This window comes from Nomascus leucogenys, chromosome 13 (assembly GCF_006542625.1).
Source record: "Nomascus leucogenys isolate Asia chromosome 13, Asia_NLE_v1, whole genome shotgun sequence".
NCBI lineage: Eukaryota > Metazoa > Chordata > Mammalia > Primates > Hylobatidae > Nomascus > Nomascus leucogenys.
This window is the reverse complement of record NC_044393.1, coordinates 14,156,741-14,178,881: the sequence shown is the minus strand read 5'-3', so window position 1 is coordinate 14,178,881 and position 22,141 is coordinate 14,156,741. Positions and strand designations below refer to the sequence as shown.

Sequence of the window (22,141 nt, the reverse complement as noted above, 5' to 3'; positions counted from 1 at the left end):
CAGGCATGAGCCACCATACCCAGCTTTTTTTTTTTTGTTTTTTTTAAAGAACATGATTCAACTGTATTGCTGTCTACAAGAAACTCACTTTGGCCAGGCGCGGTGGCTCACACTTGTAATCTCAGCACTTTGGGAGGCTGAGGTGGGCAGATCACAAGGTCAGGAGATCGAGACCACGATGAAACCCCGTCTCTACTAAAAAATACAAAAAATTAGCCGGGCGTGGTGGCGGGCGCCTGTAGTCCCAGCTACTCTGAGAGGCTGAGGCAGGAGAATGGCGTGAACCCGGGAGGCGGAGCTTGCAGTGAGCCGAGATTGCACCACTGCACTCCAGCCTGGGCGACAGAGCAAGACTCTGTCTCAAAAAAAAAAAAAAGAAAGGATGGAAAAAGATATTTCATGCAAATAGTGACCAAAGAAGAGGAGGGCTGGCAATACTAATATCAGAAAAATTACTTGTCCAGGCCAGGCACAGTGACACACACCTGTAATCCTAGCACTTTGGGAGGCCAAGGCGGGTGCATCGCCTGAGATCAGGAGTTCGAGACCAGCCTAAAAAATATGGTGAAATCCTGTCTCTACTAAAAATACAAAAATTAGCCAGGCATGGTCGTGCACGCCGGTAGTCTCAGCTACTCAGGAGGCTGAGACAGGAGAATCACCTGAACCCAGGAGACAGAGGTTGCAGTGAGCTGAGATCACATCACTGCCCTCCAGCCTGGATGACAGAGCAAGACCCTGTCTCAAAAAAATAAAAAATAAAAATTACTTGTCCAAAAGATTACAAGAGATAAAGGAGGCATTGTATGTTAATAAAAAGTTCAATACAGCAAGAAGATATAACAATTATAAACATTTATGTACCTAATAACAGACCATCAGAACATATGAAGCAAAAATTGGTAGAATTGAAGGAAGAAATAGACAATTGCACAATAATAGTTAGAGACTTCAATGCCCCACTCCCAAGAATAAATAGAACAAACAGGAGACAAGTAAGGAAATAAAGGACTTGAGCGTAAGACAACCAGATCTAACATATGTACAGACACTCCCCAGCAACAACAGCATCCACATTCTTCTCAGGCACACATGGGATATCCTCCAGGATGGACCATATGTTAGGCCACAAATTAAGCCTCAAGAGATTTTAAAAGGTAGACATCAGCCAGCCGTGGTGGCTCAGGCCTGTAATCCCAGCACTTTGGGAGGCTGAGGCAGGAGGATTGCTCATGCCCAGGAGTTTGAGACCAGCCTGGGCAACACAGCAAGACTTTATCTCTACAAAAAGAGACAGAAGAAAAGAAGAAAGAGAGAGAGAGAGATAAGAAGGAAAGAAAGAAATAAAAGAGATCGTACCAAATATCTTCTCCAAGCACAATTGGATAAGGCTAGAAATCAATATGGGGAGGTTAAAAAAAAAAAAAAGAAATCAGTATCAAAGGAAAACTAGAAAATTCACAAATTTGTGGAAATTTACACACTCTTAAAGAACCAATGGATCAAAGAAGAAATCACAAGGAAAATTAGAAAATACTCAGAAACAGGCCAGGCTGGGTGGCTCATGCCTGCAATCCCAGCATTTTGGGAGGCCGAGGTTGGCAGATCACTTGAGGTCAGGAGTTTGAGACCAGCCTGGCCAACATTGTGAAACCCTGTCTCTACTAAAAATACAAAAATTAGCCAGGCGTAATGGCAGGCACCTGTAATCCCAGCTACTTGGAAGGCTGAGTCAAGGGAATTGCTTGAATCCAGGAGAGGGAGGCTGCAGTGAGCAGAGATCACACCAATGCACTCCAGCCTGGGTGACAGAGTGAGACTCCATCTCAAAATAAATAAATAAATTAAATAAATAGAGAAAATATTGAGAAACAAATGAAAATAAAAACACAGCATGCCAAAATTTACTGGACACAGTGAAAGCAGTGCTCAGGGGAAATTTTATAACTATAAGTGCTTCAAAATCATAGATAGAAAATTGCCAGGGCCTGGCGGTATGGGGATGGGAGGAGGGAACAGGAAGTTATTGTTTAATGGGGACAGAATTTCAGTTTCAGTTTAGCAAGAAGACCAGAATTCTAGAGATAGCTGATGGTGATGATTGCACAATATGAAATGAATGTACTTTGTTGTTGGGTTTTTTTGTTTTGTTTGTTGTTTTTTGTGTTTTTTTTTTTTTTTGAGACGGAGTCTCGCTCTGTCGCCCAGACTGGAATGCAGTGGCGCGATCTTGGCTCACTGCAAGCTCCGCCTCCCAGGTTCACGCCATTCTCCTGCCTCAGCCTCCCGAGTAGCTGGGACTACAGGCGCCCGCCACCACGCCCGGCTAATTTTTTGTATTTTTAGTAGAGACGGGGTTTCACCGTGTTAGCCAGGTTGTGTTTTTTTTTTTTTTTTTTTCAGACGGAGTTTCGTTCTTGTTGCCCAGGCTGGAGTTTAGTGACTGTTGGAGTGAGTGAGCCATCTTGGCCCACGGCAACCTCCGCCTCCCAGGTCAAAGGCTTCTCCTGCCTCAGCGTCCTGAGTAGCTGAGGCTACAGGCGTGGGCAACCACGCCTGGCTAATTTTTGTATTGTTAGTAGAGACGGGGTTTCACCATGTTGGCCAGGCTGCTCTAGTACTCCTAGGCTCAAGCGATCCGCCCACCTCGGCCTCCCAAAGTGCTGAGATTACAGACGAAAACCACCGTGCCCAGCTCCTTTGTATAAATAAATGATATTGATTTTCTTCTTGCAGCTCAGCAATTAGATCTGTTATTAGAATTTGCTTAAATTTAAGAAATGGCTGGGCACGGTGGCTCACCGCTGTAATCCCAGCACTTCGGGTTGCCGAGGCGGGCGGATCGCTTGCGTCCAAGAGTTCGAGGCCAGCCTCGGCAACATAGTGAGACCCGCCCGCTCTCCGCACCGCTCCTTCCCCCCGCTCCTTTCCCCGTCTCTACAAAAAATACAAAAATAAATAAATTAGTCCGGCATGGGGGTGACTGCCTGTGGTCCAGCTACGCAGGAGGCTGAGGTGGGAGGATGGCTTGAACCCCAGAGGTCGAGGCTGCAGGGTGCCATGATCGCGCCACTGAACACCAGCCTGGGCGACAAAGCAAGACCTTGTCCCAAAATCGATTAAATAAATAAATAAATAAATTTAAGGAAAAAGCAACTTGATTCGAAGATAAATAGTGATAGTGCAAGTGGTGCCGAACTAACGACTTAAATTTGGGAAACAGCGGACCACCCGCAGATCCCGTCCCAATTCTGGCAGCCTTTGGATTTGGCTTCCACGTTTTCCAGATTTCCCTCGGTCTCTAGCTCGCTTGGGTCAGAGGGGCCCCGAGGGGCGGCCCACCCACGAGCCCCGCCCCCAACCGCTCACTGCCCCGCGAGCCCGGCTCCCTCCGACCGCGAGCCCCGCCCCCTCGGCCTCCTCCTCATCGGCCGCCGTTGCGCGGCGCAGAGCGGCAGCAAGATGGCGGCGCAACAGCAGGACGGCGGGGGTGCTGCGCAGCTGGCGGGGCCAGCGGCGGAGGCTGACCCCCTAGGCCGCTTCACGTGTCCCGTGTGCTTAGAGGTGTACGAGAAGCCGGTACAGGTGCCCTGCGGACACGTGTAAGCGGCGAGCCCGGGTCTGGTCGGGGGGCGCTTAACTGGGAAGGGAATGGAGCCGAGGAGCGAGATGGGTCTCAGGGCGGGAGCCAGAGGACCCACCCAGAGGGACCTCCCGGGGGTGTCCCCCGGGGCTCCTAAGGGCCATGAAAGCTGCCGGGGTGCTCTTCTGTCCCGCCCCGCTCACTCCTAAGTATCCCGTCCCTCCGCCCGTGTTAGCGGGGCAGCTGCTGTCCGTTGAGCCCCTGCGATGTTCCAGGCGGCCTGTCAGTCTCCTTCCCGCACGTGACAGTGGACTCGTGCCCTGCGGGGACTTCAGGCTCTGAAGTCCGCCCTTGGAGAGCCGACGTTTCCTTTCTAGTCCACGTCGCTCTTAAAGCATAGGACATTTGGCATCGTGTGTAGCTGTGGCGAGTTATTCTAATGTGCACTAAAGTCGGGAGAAAAGCTGAACTAGACTAAAACAACAAAAGGGAAGTCTTTATGGGGATCTGGCCAGTTTGCCCTTAGCTGTGAAAGGGGGTGGGAGTTGGCAGATGGGATTGTTAGCATTCTACTTCCTGTGTAGGAGGTTTGTTTCTTTCAGTTTTCAATTAAGCCTTCATGACCTGAATACTGTGAATAGAGTGGTTATAATGATTAAAGCAGATATGTGTATAAATGTCCAGTCCAGGTCCTGGGCTGTGGCTGGGGCTTTCGAGGTTGGTCGATTTGAATTTAAGCCTTGTTGCATCAGACGCACAAACACACCTGAGTTGAAGGAATTGTAGACAGCGTGGCCACCTGCTTCTTGCCTCAGAATTGGCTTTTCCTCTGGCCTCTCTCAGTGCTTATCGTGGGATCACCTTGGCATTGGTCTTGGCACCCCTTCACTAGTCAGCGGGCACAGTAGCCATTGCACTCCATGGGCATTATTCTGTAGCCACCCTGCAGCGGGGGAGGGTTGGCAGCCATTTTACAGGTGAATACACCGAGGCTCTCTTAGGGAAAGGTAACCGTGGCCTAACTCTTCCCAGATGTACTGCAGGTGACCATTTTAATAGTCCAGAGAACAGTGCTTGGCACCTAGCTGGCTGCTTTTTGCTTCATCATGTAGCTTTAGGCTATTCATCTTTGCAATTCACTTAGCCTGGAACTCTTTCCCCCACCCCGCCCTTTTCAGGCTTCAAGTCCCAGGTTAAGTTACCTCACCAAATACTATCCCCATCTAAATTACTTCCCCCACTTCCTTTCTGGGACTTAACTTCCTTCTGCTTGCTTGCACAGAGCAAAACTTACAGCTCATGACGGAGTGGCCATATCTTTTTTGCCCCTCAACTGACTGGAATGGCCTCTATGTGCCAGATCTTGGGGTAGACTCTGCCTTCAGAGTTTACAGTCCAGTGAATTGATTATAAATAAGTACCAATGACTGGTCAAACTATTGTAAAAATTCATTCTGCAAGTGGGAGGGTATTTCAGAGATCACATCTCTGTGCGTGGGGTGAGTGATCAGGTAATGGTTGAATGAACTAATAAGTCGTGTAAGCAAGCTTCACGAGAGTTGAAGTGGTCTTTAGCTTTTTCATTGAATCCACTTATCCTTGGATCAGATTTACCTGATTTTGGATTAATTCAGTGGATTTCATTTACTATTAACATTTGTAAAAAGGCTAGACCCAGCACAGTTTGCTAAATGAAGAGCAGCAAAATTTGAGATTTTCTTGAGCTAGGTGAACCTTTCCTAGGTCAGAGGGCAAGGAACAGTACTGATTTTCAAACCTTGGCTCTTCTCTATCCTCGCTGTCCTAGCCACACGTGATCAGCAGTTCAGTGCAAATTGAAGACAGATGGAAGCACCTCTGAGGGCAGCCCGAATCCCCCTTAGCTCCAACCGACTGCTTTCTACTGTGCCTAGTTGATTTTTACCTTTTGTGCTTGGAAAGTTGAGCATCACTGCAACTCTGGCTGGGGCATTGGATTTTTATAAAACTTTATTTCAAGCCCTGAATGACTGCGTTCTCCAATCTGGTAGAATACAGCTGGAGAAAGGCAGCTGGCTGGGTGCCCAAGAGAAGGGAATTTCTTCCTAGTCATGTGACGGAGTGGAGCATCGGAAGGCTGAACTAGAAAAGGGCCCATAAGTAGGAAATAGAAACTGAAAAGCCAGCCCAGGATATTTGAGCAGTTCAAAAGCAGTCTGGTAGTTTGGCCATGTCTCAGGCACAAAGTGACTCGTGAACATTTGATAGATGAGCTGTACCTGTGTGTGTGCTTGAGAAGAGACTTCGAGCTGCTTTTATCTGCATGCTGGGTTTGGTTCCATTATACTCACTGGACCCTCTGTGCTCTCTTGGGTTCCTCTTGTCATCTGCCTTTGTAAACAGGCAACACAAGTGATGGCCACAGGCCCTGCCTGTCTCCACTGCCTCATCGCTTGCCCTTCTCACCATGGTCTACCGCATCGTGGCCCCCAAGGTCTGCCTGCCTTCCTTTCCAGTCCTCATTTGTGTGTGGCATCATCTTGGTGTGGAGCTCTGCACCCAGATCTGTGTGGCTGTCCTCGTAATCAGGTCCTACCCAGCTCAAATGCCAACTCCTCAGAAGTAGCTTTCTATGATCCCCCCAGCTGGTCTGTTTGCCATATTTCCTTCATATTTTTAGTCACTATCTGAAATTAACATTTGTGTTTCCCTTCACTCTAGAATGTAAGCATCATGAGAACAGGGCTTTGTCAAGTTTCCATTGCCCTCAGTGGTGAGTGAATAGACTCCCTCACCTTCTCTGTACCTGGTCTGGAATTTTGCCTAACAGCATTAACATCTAACAATGACAAGGAGGAAGGAGATTCTTAGAGGCAGTAGAAAATGGTCAAGTGTTTAGAAGATTGCCTTTCATTATATATCTTTAGTTCTTTCTGGCAGATTTGGTTATACTGTCTTAATCTATCAGGTTGGGTAAGTAACCCAGGGTGTCTTCTCCATTCTTTCTGTATGCCTTATCTCAGCATTACCATCTTCCTAGGCTTCAGGATAGGAACTCGGTCATCTTTGACTTATTTTCTTCAAAGTCAGTAGTTATCAAGTCCTCCTGATTCTGCCTCTCCGTGAATGGTTTCCTGAATTCATCCCCTACTGCTTCAGTCAGACCCTCACAATCCTCTGCCTTTAGCCATCTGTTTGGTTTCTACCTTGTCTCTTCTCACCTTCTCACCTAAAAAAAAAACTATAGGGCTGGTCTCAGTGGCTCACACCTGTAATCCCAGCACTTTGGGAGGCCAAGACGGGTGGATCACCAGAGATCAGGAGTTCGAGACCAGCCTGGCTAACGTGGTGAAACCCTGTCTCTACTAAAAATACAAAATTAGCTGGGTGTGGTCGTGCACGCCTGTAACCCCAGCCACTTGGGAGGCTGAAGCATGAGAACCGCTTGAACCAGGGAGGCAGATTTTGCAGTGAGCCGAGATCACACCATTGCACTTCAGCCTGGGCAACAGAGCACGACTCTATCTCAGGGAAAAAAAAAAAAACAAAAAACAGCAATAACAAAACTTTGTTTTCCATGATGGCACAGAGATATTTTTCTGAAACCTGGATTTGGCCTTGTTTTGTTAATACCTTGCTTTAAACTCCTGGCTCCCTACTGCTTATAAGGAAAAGTCTGTTAGATTTTTATTTCCTCAGATACATATGAATTTTAAGCCTAAATTAGGCCTAAAATAGTCTTCCCTTCCTCTGCTGGCCGACCTCTTTTTCTAAAATGCCTGATGGGTGATGGGCCAACATCTGTAACAAGGTTCGAGGGTGGCACATCTCACACATGCGCATGAACACCCAGTCCTCACATTCATGAACTACAAAAGGATCCAGCTGAACCCTTTTAAGGCTGATCAGAGATGCTGTCTCTGCAGTCTCCACCCGCTCCACACACCCCCCCTCCCCGCGCCCCCTTGAGACAGAGTCACGCTCTGTTGTCCAGGCTGGAGTGTGCAGCCACCTCTGCCTCCCAGGTTCAAGCAATTCTCCTGCCTCAGCCTCCTGAGTAGCTGGGATTACAGGCATCTGCCACCATGCCTGGCTAATTTTGGTATTTTTAGTAGAGACGGGTTTCACCATGTTGGCCAGGCTAGTCTCAAACTCCTGACCTCGTGATCCACCGGCCTTGGCCTCCCAAAGTGCTGGGATTACAGGCGTGAGCCACTGCTCCCAGCCTTCACTGCAGTCTTACCAGCCCTTGTCTTCTCAGGTCACAACTAGTTGCTTTTCCCTTTATGTTCCTGTAGCGCTTTGCCTTCACCTGTAATGATAGCAGCTCCCGTTTATGGTGCGTTTTGTACGTGCTGGACACTCTGCCAGGGGTCTGCTATACAAACTGTATCCTCCCAGCAATCCTAGAGGTAGGTGCTACTCTCTCCATTTCACAAAGGAGAAAATGGAGATTCAAGAAACCCCACTGATATCCCTCAGTGGCAGGGCCTAATGCTTGAAGCCTCAACCTTAACACCTTCACTGTCTATCACAGGAGTTTGCATTTGTTTCTGTAGTTGTGTGTTCTTTGTAGTCCACTCCTATCCCTCATTTTTTCTGGCCTGGAAGGACTTAGTATTGGAATTGGGAGGAGACAGCAAGTTGCTTTTTACTCCATTATCCATTGATGTCTTTTTAAAAGTTGATCCATATTTGTCGTCTTGTCTCCATGATGCGTGACAGAGGTTCTCTGTATGTCTTGTTCTAGCTTTTGCTCTGCATGCCTGCAGGAATGTCTGAAGCCGAAGAAGCCTGTCTGTGGGGTGTGTCGCAGCGCTCTGGCACCTGGCGTCCGAGCCGTGGAGCTCGAGCGGCAGATCGAGAGCACAGAGACTTCTTGCCATGGCTGCCGTAAGAATGTATGTGGAAGTGATGTGGAAGAGTCCATGTCTTTCCATGATAAGATGGGGTAAAACGTACAGCTGCCATGTTATTGCTGAAGTTAGAGCATGACTAGGTCACTAACAGCACGTGTGCATGCCAATTACCTGTGGTGATGGCTGGGCTGGTTTGTTTTCATAACCTTACTGGTTTTTGTCTCTTTTTTTAAGAGTTGGTTAAGTATATATTTTAGGTTTGAAAGCCATAGAAATCAGTTATCCCAGTTTTTTCCTATAAAAGATCAATTTTGGCCAGGCGTGGTGGCTCATTCCTGTAACCTCAGCTCTTTGGGAGTCCGAGGCAAGAGCTTGAGGCTAGGAGTTAAGAGACCAGCCTGGACAACATAGTGAGACCTCATCTTTACAAAAAATAAAATTAGCCAGGTGTGGTGGTATGTACCTGTAGGCCCAGCTACTCAGGAGGCAGAGGCCAGAGGATCACTTGAGCCCAGAAGTTTGGGATTACAGTGATCTCTGATCATGCCACTGCGCTCCAGCCTGGCTGACAGCAAGACCCTGTCTCTTAAAAAACAGTTAATATGAAATCATTGGATTGTAATAACAATAGCTAACATTTGAAATGCATCCATGCTCTTGTATAATCAGAGTCAAGTATATTTATTTTCATACCTGTTAATAACTGCTACTGGAAAGGAGAAATACTGTTGTCTTATTTTCCAAGAGATATACACAGCCTTGTTGATTTTAGAATCATTAAAATTTTTAAAATTGTGGACCATCCAAAAATATAAAATAATGTAGGCTTGTTCCTCATTCCAGAGATTACTTCCAAATTGGTTCGATTTAAGGCCTGGCAAGGTGATTCATGCCTGTAATCCCAACACTTTGGGAGGCCGAGGCGGGTGGATTGCTTGAGTCCAGGAGTTCTAGACCAGCCTGGACAACATGGTGAAACCTCGGCTGTACTGAAAATACAAAAAACTAGCAGGGCATGGTGGTGTGTGCCTGTAGTCTCAGCTGTTCGGGAGGCTGAGGTGAGAGGATGGCTTGAGCCCAGGAGGCAGAGGTTGCAGTGAGCTGAGTTCGTGCCACTGCACTCCAACCTGGATGATAGAGCCGGACCCTGTCTCAAGGAAAAAAAAAAAAGTGATTGAATTTCGAAAGCTGCATAACATTTTCTGCCCTTTGACAAACACTGTAGAATTTTTACCAACCCAGTTGTAGGATTTTTGCAAAATGAGATCACACTGTAATATATATATTTCTTCAACTTTTTTCACTTTTTTAAATGTACATTCATTCCCAACTTTTTTTTCACTTTCAGATTTTTTTCTCTTACATATTGGACAGCCTTGCATGTCAGTTTCATTATTTTTAACACTTTGGTATGGATGCCCATAGTATGAATATACCTTACCAACTCCTTTTCGGCGTGATTTAGTATTAGGGATGCATAGTAAGGCCATTTCAATGCTGAATAGGGCTGTTTTCTGTGTCTTAATTGGGGGCGTCACTCTTGAGGCTGGGCACGGTGGCTCATGCCTGTAATCTTGTCATTTGGAGAGACCAAGGCAAGAGGATCACTGACCCCAGGAGTTCGAAATCAGCCTGGGCAACATAGTGGGACTCTGTATATACTAAAACAAACCAACAAACAAAACCAGCTGTGTGTAGTGGTGTACGCATGTAGTCCCAGCTCCTTGGGAGGCTGAGGTGGGAAGATTGCTTGAGCCCAGAAGTTTGAGAGCAGCCTGGGGAATATAGTGGACTCAGTTTCTACCAAAAAAAAAAAAGAAAAAAAAAATTAAGGATTCCTCAGTTTGTAGCTTAAAGTCAAGTTCTTGAGCTAGAGGTGAGACAATCATGGTAAGCTGGAGCTCAAATATTGGAGCATTTTTCCCCCTTCGAAGTTTACTTTTAGAAACTCAAGATACTGAAATACGATTTCCTACTGCCTTCTTTTGGAGTTTTTGTTTGTTTGTTTGTTTTTTGTTTTTTTTGAGACAGAGTCTGACTCTGTTGCCCAGGCTGGAGTACAGTGGCGTGATCTCAGCTCACTGCAGGCTCCACCTGTTGGGTTCATGCCATTCTCCTGCCTCAGCCTCCTGAGTAGCTGGGACTACAGGCGCCCACCACCACGCCCAGCTATATATATTTGTATTTTTAGTAGAGACGGGGTTTCACTGTGTTAGCCAGGATGGTCTCGATCTCCTGACCTCGTGGCCCGCCTGCCTCAGCCTCCCAAAATGCTGGGATTACAGGCGTGAGCCACTGCACCCGGTCTCCTCATCTTCATTTATGCATGCATAATGTGGTTTTTGGTTTTGTTTTGTTTTTTTCTGAGACAGGGTCTGGCTTTATTGCCCAGGCTGGAGCGCAATGGCGTGGTCTCAGCTCACTGAAACCTCTGCCTCCCAGGCTCAAACCATCCTCCCACCTCAGCCTCTCAAGTAGCTGGGACTACAGGCATGTGTCACCACGCCTGCCTAATTTTTTTGTATTTTTAGTAGAGACGAGTTTTGCATGTTGTCCATGCTGATCTCGAACTTGGGAGCGCGAAGTGATGGCCCACCTCAGCCTCCCTCAGGATTACAGGTGTGAGCCACCACACTCCGCCCATGATGGGCTTTTTGTTTGTTTTACTGTGTGCTTTTGCTTTTCTTCATTTTTAAGATTAGTGATTGTATTGTTGGCATGCCTCTAAAAATGTTTTTCTTTCCTTTATCTTCCCTCTTTTCTTCAATTCTTAAAACTTTCTTTCTTTTTAGAAAACCTGTAATGAAGCACTATTCTCTGGGTTTTCTTCTCTTTCTGTTTTACTATTGCACAGCCTAGATTTTATATGAAAGGTTGGGCCGGGCGTGGTAGCTCACGCCTGTAAACCCAGCACTTTAGCAGGCCGAGGCAGGCAGATCACTTGAGGTCAGGAGTTCGAGACCAGCCTGGCTAACGTGGTGAAACTCCATCTCTCCTAAAAATATGAACATTAGCTGGGCACACACCTGTGGCACACGCCTGTAATCCCATCTACTCAGGAGGCTGAGGTGGGAGAATCACTTGAACCCAGGAGGCAGAGGTTGCAGTGAGCCGAGATGGTGCCACTGCACTTCAGTCTGGGCGACAGAGTGAGTGAGACTCTGTCTCAAAAAAAAAAAAAAAAAAAAAAAAAATTTAGATTTTAAAGATTATTTCTCAGAGTCTGGTGATAGATACTTTAACCAGGGTTAGTGGCTTTTATATGTTTTACGTAAAGGATCACTTTTCTCTGCTGCACATAACAGAATGTGGTTTTTGGCTTGCTGTAAGGAGACTAGTTTAAATGCTAGTATAGAAAACTTTTGAAAACATCCTAGATTTGGAGCTTGTCTGTGAGCAGACAGCCTATCATGAGTAGGAGCAAACCTGTAGGAGTTATTTTAGAGTAGAAGCGGATATCCTGATTTAGTTGAATAAAATAGCAGCCTTGGTATTAATGGGAAATCTGCAATAATCAGGGTTTCAGCCCCATTAGCATAGTCAGGAGTCTGGTGAGATTATTTGCCAGGGTGGTGTAGGTCTAGTTTTCTTTATGCCCTTGTTTGGGACTATATTTGGGCTGTTACAAGGTCCTCACTAACTTGTGGGCTCTGATTCTTCCTATTTGAGTTCTTCCTATCCAAGATCCGGTCCCACGTGGCTACTTGTTCCAAATACCAGAATTACATCATGGAAGGTGTGAAGGCCACCATTAAGGATGCATCTCTTCAGCCAAGGTAAATGACTCAGTCTCCCCTTAGGTGGAGGTCATCTCTTGCTGTTAATACAAAGAGGTTGGACACCTTGCATGCCCAGGGGTTTACTTGTATGAATTGTTATGCTGGCTAAAGCTGATACAAGTATTTTGGGAGGAGTATGCAAGGGAGGACTCTGGTGTTCACTTCAGATGTTAGCTGAGCTATTCTTTTTTTCTTTTTTGAGACGGAGTCTTGCTCTGTCACCCAGGCTGGAGTGCAGTGGCGCAATCTCAGCTCACTGCAACCTCTGCCTCCCGGGTTCAAGCGATTCTCCTGCCTCAACCTCCCAAGTAGCTGGGATTACAGGCACCTGCCACCATGCCCAGCTAAATTTTGTATTTTTTAGTAGAGACAGGGTTTTGCCATGTTGGCCAGGCTCGTCTTCAACTCCTGACCTCAGGTGATCCGCCTGTCTTGGCCTCCCAAAGTGCTGGGATTACAGGCATGAACCACCACGCCCGGCCAGCTGAGCTATTATTTTCACAACACTTGACCTGAGTCTGAAGTGATCATCAGCATCCTTATCATTACACATTCGGTGAGCTTTGCTCCTTTTTGGAGTGTACTGTGGTTGAAGTTTAATGGAAAGGTACTCACAGAAAAGTTTTCTTATTTCCTGTCTTTCACCTTCCAGGAATGTTCCAAACCGTTACACCTTTCCTTGTCCTTACTGTCCTGAGAAGAACTTTGATCAGGAAGGACTTGTGGAACACTGCAAATTATTCCATAGCACGGATACCAAATCTGTGGTAAGAGTAACCTTTTTTTTTTTTTAACTTTATTATGGGAAAGGATCAAGCTTGGAGAAAAATGACAGGATTAGTAGAATGAACTCCTGTGTGCCCTTCACCTAGATTGACAGATAGTTAACATTTTACCATGTTTGCTTAACGATGCTCTGTGGTACACATCTTCTGCTGACGACTTGGGAATAAGCTACAGATACCATGACCTTTTTTGCCCCCTGAATACTTTGCACCCTGATACAGGATGCAGGGTGTATGCACTCCTGATACAGGAGTGTGTATGTCTTAAGAACAAGAATGTTTTCTTGGAAAATTACATTTTTGTGTGTATAATTAATCATATTCAAGAAATTTAACATTGATACAATCTAATATCTAATGTGAAATTCATGTTTTAATTTTAACAATTGTAATGTCTTTCATAGCAATTTCCCCCTCCCCCCAAAGTAGAGGCAGGGATGGTACATGAATTCTCTGTCCTCTGGGTGCTACATTAAGTCATGTGATGTCTGTTGTTGGTAACATTAACTTGGTTCCCTTGGTATCCACCAAATTTCTCCATGAAGCTGCCATTTTATTTTTGGAAGTAGCTTCTTCATAGTTGTGGGGAAAGAGGATTTAGGTGAAATTATTAGGAAAAGGCTTATCAATCCTTGGACATTTTACTCAGATATCACCTACTGGCATGTGTATTCTCCTTTAAAAAAAAAAAATGTAGGCTGGGCATGGTGGCTCACACCTGTAATCCCAGCACTTTGGGAGGCCAAGGTGGGTGGATCACTTGAGGTTAGGAGTTCAAGATCAGCCTGGCTAACATGGTGAAACCCCATCTTTACTAAAAATACAAAAATTAGCCAGGCGTGGTGGCATGCGCCTTTAATCCCAGCTACTTGGGAGGCTGAGGCATGAGAATTGCTTGAACCCAGGAGGCGGAGGTTGCAGTGAACTGAGATCATGCCACTGCACTCCAGCCTGGGCAGCAGAACAAAACTCCCAAAAAAAAAAAAAAGTATTTGTTCCATCTCAGCAATGTGTTACCTTTCTCTCTTGATGTGATTGACAGACCAGGTCTTTTTTATGGTTAGGTGTATACTTCCTCTATAGTTTTAAGTTTTCCATTTATCTCATACTGCTTCTCTTGAACTACATACTCTGTTGTATGGGCAGCCTTCAGCTCCATTGCTGTAAACAGTGGTGCAGAGATTTTAGAAGTTTAATGAGCTTTTGTGAGAGTACTAGGGCAGCTGTCAATGCTCATCTTAAGATGGAACTAGGCCGGGCGCGGTGGCTCACGCTTGTAATCCCAGCACTTTGGGAGGCCGAGGCGGGCGGATCACGAGGTCAGGAGATCGAGACCACGGTGAAACCCTGTCTCTACTAAAAATACAAAAAATTAGCCAGGCGTGGTGGCGGGCACCTGTAGTCCCAGCTACTTGGAGAGGCTGAGGCAGGAGAATGGCGTGAACCCAGGAGGCGGAGCTTGCAGTGAGCCGAGATCGCGTCACTGCACTCCAGCCTGGGCGACAGAGCGAGACTCCGTCTCAAAAAAAAAAAAAAAAAGATGGAACTGGCCATTTTGAGAAACATATCTTTGCCTGTATCTATGTATGTTTATAAGCTAAAGTCTTAGGTACAGATTGACTTGGTTAAATGTTACTTGCACTCATAATTTTGTTGGATAATGTTATTGCTGAACTTTTCTGGTATGGCAGCCTAATTTTCTGTCTTTTTCCCCTCCTTTGGCTTCTGAAATCCCTCTGATTATGTTGTCTATGTTGAGGCCTTCTCTTCAGCCTTTGGCCCTGTGTTCTGTCTTCCTCTCCCTCTGCAAGTTCTTAACTCTGCGTTTCTCCCTTCCCTTTGGAAGCCATTTCCTTTTCAGTCTCTAGTCCCACCCTATGTTCTAGCTCCCCAGCTACAGCTGCCTGCCCACCTTTTCCACTCAGTCTTCTACCATCCCAGATTTCTCTCTTGTCAATCCCCTTTATCACTTTATCTTCCTTGCTGTGGGGTAGGGTTCCACCTTTAAGTGGGGGCACTTAGGCACTCTCTCTGCCTGGCATGAGGGTCTCCACAGAGCATCAAGGCACATATTGGACAAACCTTTCAACACAAAAGCAAGGTCTTAGGCACCCAATTTCCAAGCTTGCACCAGCCCGCTGTGGTCTGTGCCACTCACTGGTCTGGTTGTTCACATGTGTTGACAGTAACTGCCGCCTTCTGGCCTTTTCTCCGTACTGCTGCCTCTCTTCTGGAGCACCTTTTTTTTTTTTTTTTTTTTTTTTTAAGACAGAGTCTCACTCTGTCACCCAGGCTGGAGGCTGGAGTGCAGTGGCACAGTCTTGGCTCACTGCAACCTCCACTTCCAGGGTTCAAGCGATTCTCATGCCTCAGCCTCTCAAGTAGCTGGGACTACAGGCGTGTGCCACCATGCCCAGCTAATTTTTGTATTTTTAGTAGAGCAGGTGTTTCACCACGTTGGCCAAGCTGGTCTCAAACTCCTGACCTCAGGTGATCTACCGCTTTGGCCTCCCAAAGTGCTGGGATTACAAGTGTGAGCCACTGTGCCCGGCCTGGAGCACCCTTTCATGTCCTCTTTGCCTTTCCAAATACTTCCCAGTCTTCAAAACCCAGATCAACCTTTTGTGTGAGGGCTTTTCGGCCTGATCCTCCTCTTCTGAGCATTTCCTTTGTTAAGATGCATGTAAGGCTGTGTTTTACTTCCCTGGGACATTGCTCATCAGCTTATTTTCTTAGTTTTCCTCATGCTTTTGGATTGTCTTGTGTGCTGGATTGGAAGGCCAGTCTAGGCCCCCCACCAGGATGACTCACTTCTCTGCCTACAGTAGGGAATGAGAAAGGGTGGTATCATGATTTGAACTTTACCCAGTCCCACATGTCATTTGACTTGAGCTGGAAATTTGCAGTGTTTTTTGGGCTGCTGATGTGTACAGGAAGGAGTTACTGGCCCTGGACAGTATGTCAGGAAAGCTGTCCTGGAAGAAAGGAGGCCAGACACAGGCCACAGAGGGCTGGTGCAAGCTTGGAAATTGGGTGCCTAAGACCTTGCTTTTGTGTTGAAAGGTTTGTCCGATATGTGCCTCGATGCCCTGGGGAGACCCCAACTACCGCAGCGCCAACTTCAGAGAGCACATCCAGCGCCGGCACCGGTTTTCTTACGACACTTTTGTGGTAAGTCTGGAGCCTGGGCTCTGATCCCTCCACTGGGGGAATGGCACGGCTACTTCACTCTTCTCAGAAAGGGAAATGGGGACCCCCGGTGTTGAACTTTGTCACTGTTGTGATGGGCTTCCAGTCTGTATACTGGATACAGTGATAAAAGGGGATTGACAAGAGAGAAAAGAAGAAGACTGAGTGAAAGAGGTGGGCAGGCAGCTGTAGCTGGGGAGCTAGATGGGCTTCCAGTCTGTATACTGTAGCTACTATACAGTTTCTATTCATGGGCCAGGCAGGTGGCCAGAGTGACATTTATTTACTTATTTGAGATGGATTCTCACTCTGTCGCCCAGGCTGGAATGCAGTGGCGTGATCTCAGCTCACTGCAACCTCCACCTCCCAGGTTCAAGCGATTCTCCTGCCTCAGCCTCCCGAGTAGCTGGAACTACAGGCGCATGCCACCATGCCCCGTTGATTTTTGTACTTTTAGTAGAGACGGGCTTTCACTATGTTGGCCAGGCTGGTCTCGAACTCCTGACCTCGTGATCCACCCCCCCCGCCCCCCGCTTGGCTTCCCAAAGTGTTGGGATTACAGGCGTGAGCCACCACGCCTGGCCCAGAGTGACATTTAAGATGATGATCTGGGCTGGGCGCAGTGGCTCATGCCTGTAATCCCAGCACTTTTGGGAGGCCGAGGTGGGCGGATCATGAGGTCGGGGGTTCCAGACCAGCCTAGCCAACATAGTGAAATCCTGTCTCTACTAAAAATACAAAAAAATTAGCCGGGTGTGGTGGCGGGTGCCTGTAATCCTAGCTACTTGGAAGGCTGAGGCAGGAGAATCGCTTGAACCTGGGAGGCAAGGTTGCAGTGAGCCAAGATCGTGCCACTGCACTCCAGCCTGGGCAGCAGAGCAAGACTGTCTCAAAACAAAAGAAGATGATCTGGTCGGTCTTTGAGACACAGACAGTGATACTTGCTCTTTCCATCTCCTAGCCCTGCCCCCAAATTTTTATCTACTTTTTTTGTGGTTTATATAATTTCTGCCTGTTATAGAACTTGGTTTGGGGACAGGTGCGGTGGTTCATACCTACAATCCTAGCATTTTTGGGAGGCTGAGGCAGGTGGATCACTTAAGCTCAGGAGTTCGATACCAGCCTGGACAACATGAGAAAATCTTGTCTCTGCAAAAAATACAAAAATTAACCAGGTGTGGTGGCTCCTGCCTGTAGTCCCAGCTTGAGGGAGCTGGGACAGGAGGATCTCTTGAGCCCAGGAGGCGGAGGTTGCAGCAAGCTGAGATCATACCACTGCACTCCAGCGTGGGCAACAGAATGAGACCCTGTCTCAAAAAAAAAAAACAAAAACACACAACAATTTGGACTCGGGAAGCTCAAACTCACACGTCCATGGGGACCATAATTGAAATGATCCTCCTGATGAAGATTTCCAAGCCAAGTGGTGCCTGACTCGTTATGCTGCCATCACCTTGTTTTCCTGTGGAAATGCAGGCGCAGCATTGCCTAGCTTCTCCGCCCCCCATGCCCAAAGCAGGACAGGAAAATTTCACAGGAAGTTTCACAGGTTTTAATTATCTTCAAAAATACTTCAGGTCAAATAGCATATATCCACTAGCCAAATACGGCTGTCAGGTTTATATTCTTTCCCTAGAGCTGGATGGTTTCAAAGGGGCACACTGTTGTCTTGGCATTATAGTAATAGGTAAATTTGGCCAACTATATCAAGTAAACCTCTTACTTACGTATATAGATGTCAAGTTAGGATTTTAGAGTGGTGTTCGGTCTTAATGACTGAATTTCAGTATCTTAAGAAAGAAAGCTCTTTCGTAAATTGTCATAAAGAATATTTGTTCTCAGTCTGACAGTGTCTGAAACTCAGACTTCAGAATAACTGCCCTTATTGTTAATATAGATGAATGTAATTCATCTGTGTCACATTAACAAAAATGACTCATTAAAAATGAGTCCTAAAAATGACTCATTAAAGAGGGCTAGTTGTGCTATAGTTTCTGCTGTACTGTATGTCTCTAAAAAACTGATTCTGTACTGGGCACTGATTCCACCTCTCAGAAACAACTCTTCAGCTCAGTGCATCTGCGTGCTCTGTTCCGACAAACTTATAAACGTTCTGAGCCCTTGGTCTGTGCCAGGCTCCATTCATGTGCTGCCTGGGTTTCTCAATCTCCATTTAAGGGAGGCATACTTATCTTCATTTAAGAATAAGGCAGCACACTGGCTGGGTGCAGTGGCTTATGCCTGTAATCTCAGCACTTTGGGAGGCTGAGGCGGGTGGATCATGAGGTCAAGAGATTGAGACCATCCTGGCCAACATGGTGAAACCCTGTCTCTGCTAAAAATATAAAAATTAGCTGGGCATGGTGGCGCACACCTGTAGTCCCAGGTACTCGGGAGGCTGAGGCAGGAGAATCGCTTGAACCTGGGAGGCGGAGGTTGCAGTGAGCTGAGATTGTGCCACTGCACTCCAGCCTGGCAACAGAGCGAGACTCCATCAAAAAAAAAAAAAAAAAAAGAATAAGGCAGCAGAGACAGATTAATTTTTCCAAAGTTACATACCTAGCATCACAAACAGTTGCATCGGGGATCCGGTCCCTGGCAGCCTGCTCCGGATCCAGTTGCTAGGCTGTCCTGCTTCTACTGAAAGCCAGTCTTTGCATCTGGAAACAGTTGCTGAGGCTGCGTGTCTGTTTTTGCCCTTAGGATTATGATGTTGATGAAGATGACATGATGAATCAGGTGTTGCAGCGCTCCATCATCGACCAGTAAGCAGGGTCTGTGCTTGCTGTCTCATGTTCCAGAGCTTCCGTTACATATTAAACGTGAAACGTATGACTCCTGTACCTTACCTGTTCAACAGACCTGAAAATGAGCCATGGCATTGGGACAAGGTCACTTCTGACAGGGGAAGTGGGTCCCCAGGTCAGCCCTCCTCTTCCCTTTGGGCTCTTGCCAAAGCTATCTTCCCCTACTGTTAACCTTGTTTGTCACATGGTCAAGTTCGTATTGGTTCTCGGCTACTTCCTGGAGCTTCTGCCGCCTCCTGTGGAAGAGAATATAGCTTCTCCACCTCTTGTTTCACACTCATTCCTCCCATCCAGTGTTTGTCTTTCGGGTCCTTCAAGCCAGCCAGGACCTTTTCTGGGTCATGAATAGCACAATGAAGCAAGTGTCTCCTTTCCTTGTCCCCAAGGTGTGCAGACTCTGGCAGCCGTGCACCTGACAGAGCTGAAGCTCCCGCTGGGCTCTGGGGTTGCCAGAAGCTGGGGTTGCCATCCCGGGGTACATGTCACCAGTCCTCTTGGGGTTTTGCACCATCTGATGCTGGGAGTTTTGATTAGTGATATTTTCCTACTACTACATATCCTTAGAGTTCACTGGTTCAGTCTTAAATGCCTGCATGGTGCCTTTTTAGGATAAGGTATAACCATGTATTTTTGGTGGAAGTGTTTCTGGGTTAGGGAAGTTAAAGTCTGTTTATCTGTAAGTGGGGAGGAGGGTCAGCTAAGAGAAGTGGGAGGGCCAGAGCTTTTTGGTTCTGATTTACAAATTAATGAAGTAGTTTCAAACAACGCGGTCATGTTTACCTCACCATTTGGGAGCCTGCCTACATTCTTGTTCTAGAAGCACAAAAAAGAATCCTCAGATGAATTAGAAGAGAGAGGTTTGGAGACTCAGCGGATACTAGTTCTTTTACCTTCTGCTTGGTAACTTAGATTAAACTGAGCATTGTTTTTCTATCACAAATGTTTTCCTTATGACACTGGTTTCGACATGTAAAATGTGTTTGAAAACCTGCTTTGTAGATGCAGAGAGAAGCTATAGGAAACCCAGTACCGCCCCCTGGTCTGTTCTGACGAGACATTGGTCATAAGGCACAGCACATTGCGTGATGAACAGTTGTTAATAAAAGCTGTTGCTGGAAACTTGCTTTAGGAACAGCTCAAGAACCTTGGAGTTCATATTTCACAAATATTAATAAATACAAGTGCAAGAGCTGTCAGCCTAATCTGTAGGAGCAGAACCTCTGATTGACCAAAAGGCATATGGGTTTAGGTTGGTTCTTTGATGTCATATGTCTCTGATGGGGCTGCAAGTGCTACCTTGCGCTCGTTACACTGCTGCTGTGGGGCTCCGCGCCTGTCGGTGAAGAGCTGCAGATGCCAAGAAGCCAGCAAAGACAGGGCCCACTGGAAAAAAATAGTTCTTTCATTAGTATTTCTCGGAAGGACCCAAAAGTTAAGGTCAGCTTGTTCACTGTAATTTCTGGAAAAAGTTCACTCAGACCTTCCTGAATTTAGATCATCTCAGAAATCTGGAGGGAAATGTGGCAAAACCTTCATTTGAGGGACTGATGTGAGTGTATGTCCACCTCACGGGTGGCACCGAGAAACTTACTTCCTTGTATTAAGTGCACTTCTTGTATTTCTAATAAGATGACTTTCCAGAAAGTGAGATTTGTTATGTTCTGGCTTTTAAAAGGTGAAATATAAATAAATTTCGTAACTTAATCTAACCGGTAAGCGATGGTTCTTGTTTTCATTCAACACATTTGCCACAGCATGGGCTCGGGAGCCTCCAGAAGATGGTCACCCTTTCTAGAAGGGAGGTTCGTGCTTGTTGCTGAGTCCTCTTTGGCGTCGAATCTCAGCTGACGCCACCAGCTGGGCCTCATGGTGCCTGTCCTCTGGAAAAAGAACACTTGTTACAGTTGGGAGGCTCTGAGAGGTGAGAAGTGACAGTGCTCCATATAGCAAGGCTTTAGACATGCGGCTTCTGCTACGCGCGGATAACAGCAGCAGTGCTGAGGGCTTGTAGTAAAGGGGCTCTGCAGGGTCAAGTTTCAGGTCCTGGATGTGTTTAAGTTCATAGTCTGCTGTTAGCTGTGGGGCATCTAGCGAATGTTTTCTGAACCTGTCTCCTATGAAGTGGGGATAATTTTATCTGCCTCTTAAGGATGCTAGGATCCAAGGAGCAAAGTATACAGAGCTCTCCCTGCACAGCGCTGCATCGTGGGTGCTCACTGTAGTGTTTGGCTGCTTGAGCTTCATTCCAATCCCATAGAAACTCTTTTTTTAGTAAGAGGGTCTCACTATGTTGCCCAGGCTGGGCTTGAACCCCTGAGCTCAGGTGGTCCACCTTGGCCTTCCAAAGTGCTGGGATTACAGGTGTCAGCCACTGAGCCTGGCCTGGAACCTGTTTGTTTTGTTTTGCTTTTTTGAGTCAGGGTTCCGCTCTTTTTGCCCAGGCTGGAGTGTAGTGGCGCAATCTCGGCTCACTGCAACCTCTGCCTCCCAGGTTCAAGTGATTTTCCTGCCTCAGCCTCCCGAATAGCTGGGATTACAGGCACCCACCACCATACCCGGCTAATTTTGTATTTTTAGTAGAGGTGGTGTTTCATCATGTTGGTCAGGCTGGTCTCCTGACCTCACGTGATCTGACTGCCTCGGCCTCCCAAAGTGCTGGTTTTACAGGTGTGAGCCACTGCACCCAGCCCTGGAACCTCAAATTTAATTCAGCCGAGACAGCTCAGCATCTCCAGTCTTCACCCATGCCCTCTTTTGTATTATTCCATCTTGCAGTGGTAACTACCCAAGCCAGAAACCTGGGAGGCCTCTTCCTCCCTCACATCCGTGCAGGCCGCCTCTGTCTAACTATCAGTTGAGTCCTGGACTCCAGTTACCTCAGAATATTGCAATTTGTGCCTGTTTGAGGTCTGACATCCTCTGGAAATGAAATCCCGTGTCATGCCAAAACAGGTCGAGAAAATGACACTTGAACTGAGACCTGAATGAAATGGGGAGAAGCCCAGTGACCATGTTGGGGACGAGGATTCCTTGCAGAGGGAACCAAGTTCAGAGGCCTTAAGGTGGGAGCACATGGGTTACACTTGAGGCCCTGTGGCAAGGAGGCGGCTGGTAAGCCCATGGTGGAGTGAATGAGGGAGAGAATGAGGCAGCACAGGGC

The 22,141-nt window shown here is 46.8% G+C and overlaps 1 protein-coding gene and 1 non-coding gene across 2 annotated transcripts; one reads left to right on the top strand and one right to left on the bottom strand.

Annotated features, from left to right (window-relative positions):
* Window positions 1–3,403: 3,403 nt before the first annotated feature.
* RNF114 (ring finger protein 114) lies at window positions 3,404–20,690 on the top strand. The gene is made up of 6 exons (XM_003252923.4): window positions 3,404–3,602; window positions 8,313–8,463; window positions 12,091–12,197; window positions 12,853–12,967; window positions 16,049–16,156; window positions 18,878–20,690. The coding sequence occupies exons 1-6, from the start codon at window positions 3,463–3,465 to the stop codon at window positions 18,941–18,943; spliced, it is 687 nt and encodes a 228-aa protein (XP_003252971.1). The 5' UTR covers window positions 3,404–3,462; the 3' UTR covers window positions 18,944–20,690.
* LOC115838150 lies at window positions 7,339–7,443 on the bottom strand. Its single transcript, XR_004033191.1, has one exon. It is a non-coding gene; the product is annotated as a small nucleolar RNA U13 (small nucleolar RNA).
* Window positions 20,691–22,141: the final 1,451 nt, after the last annotated feature.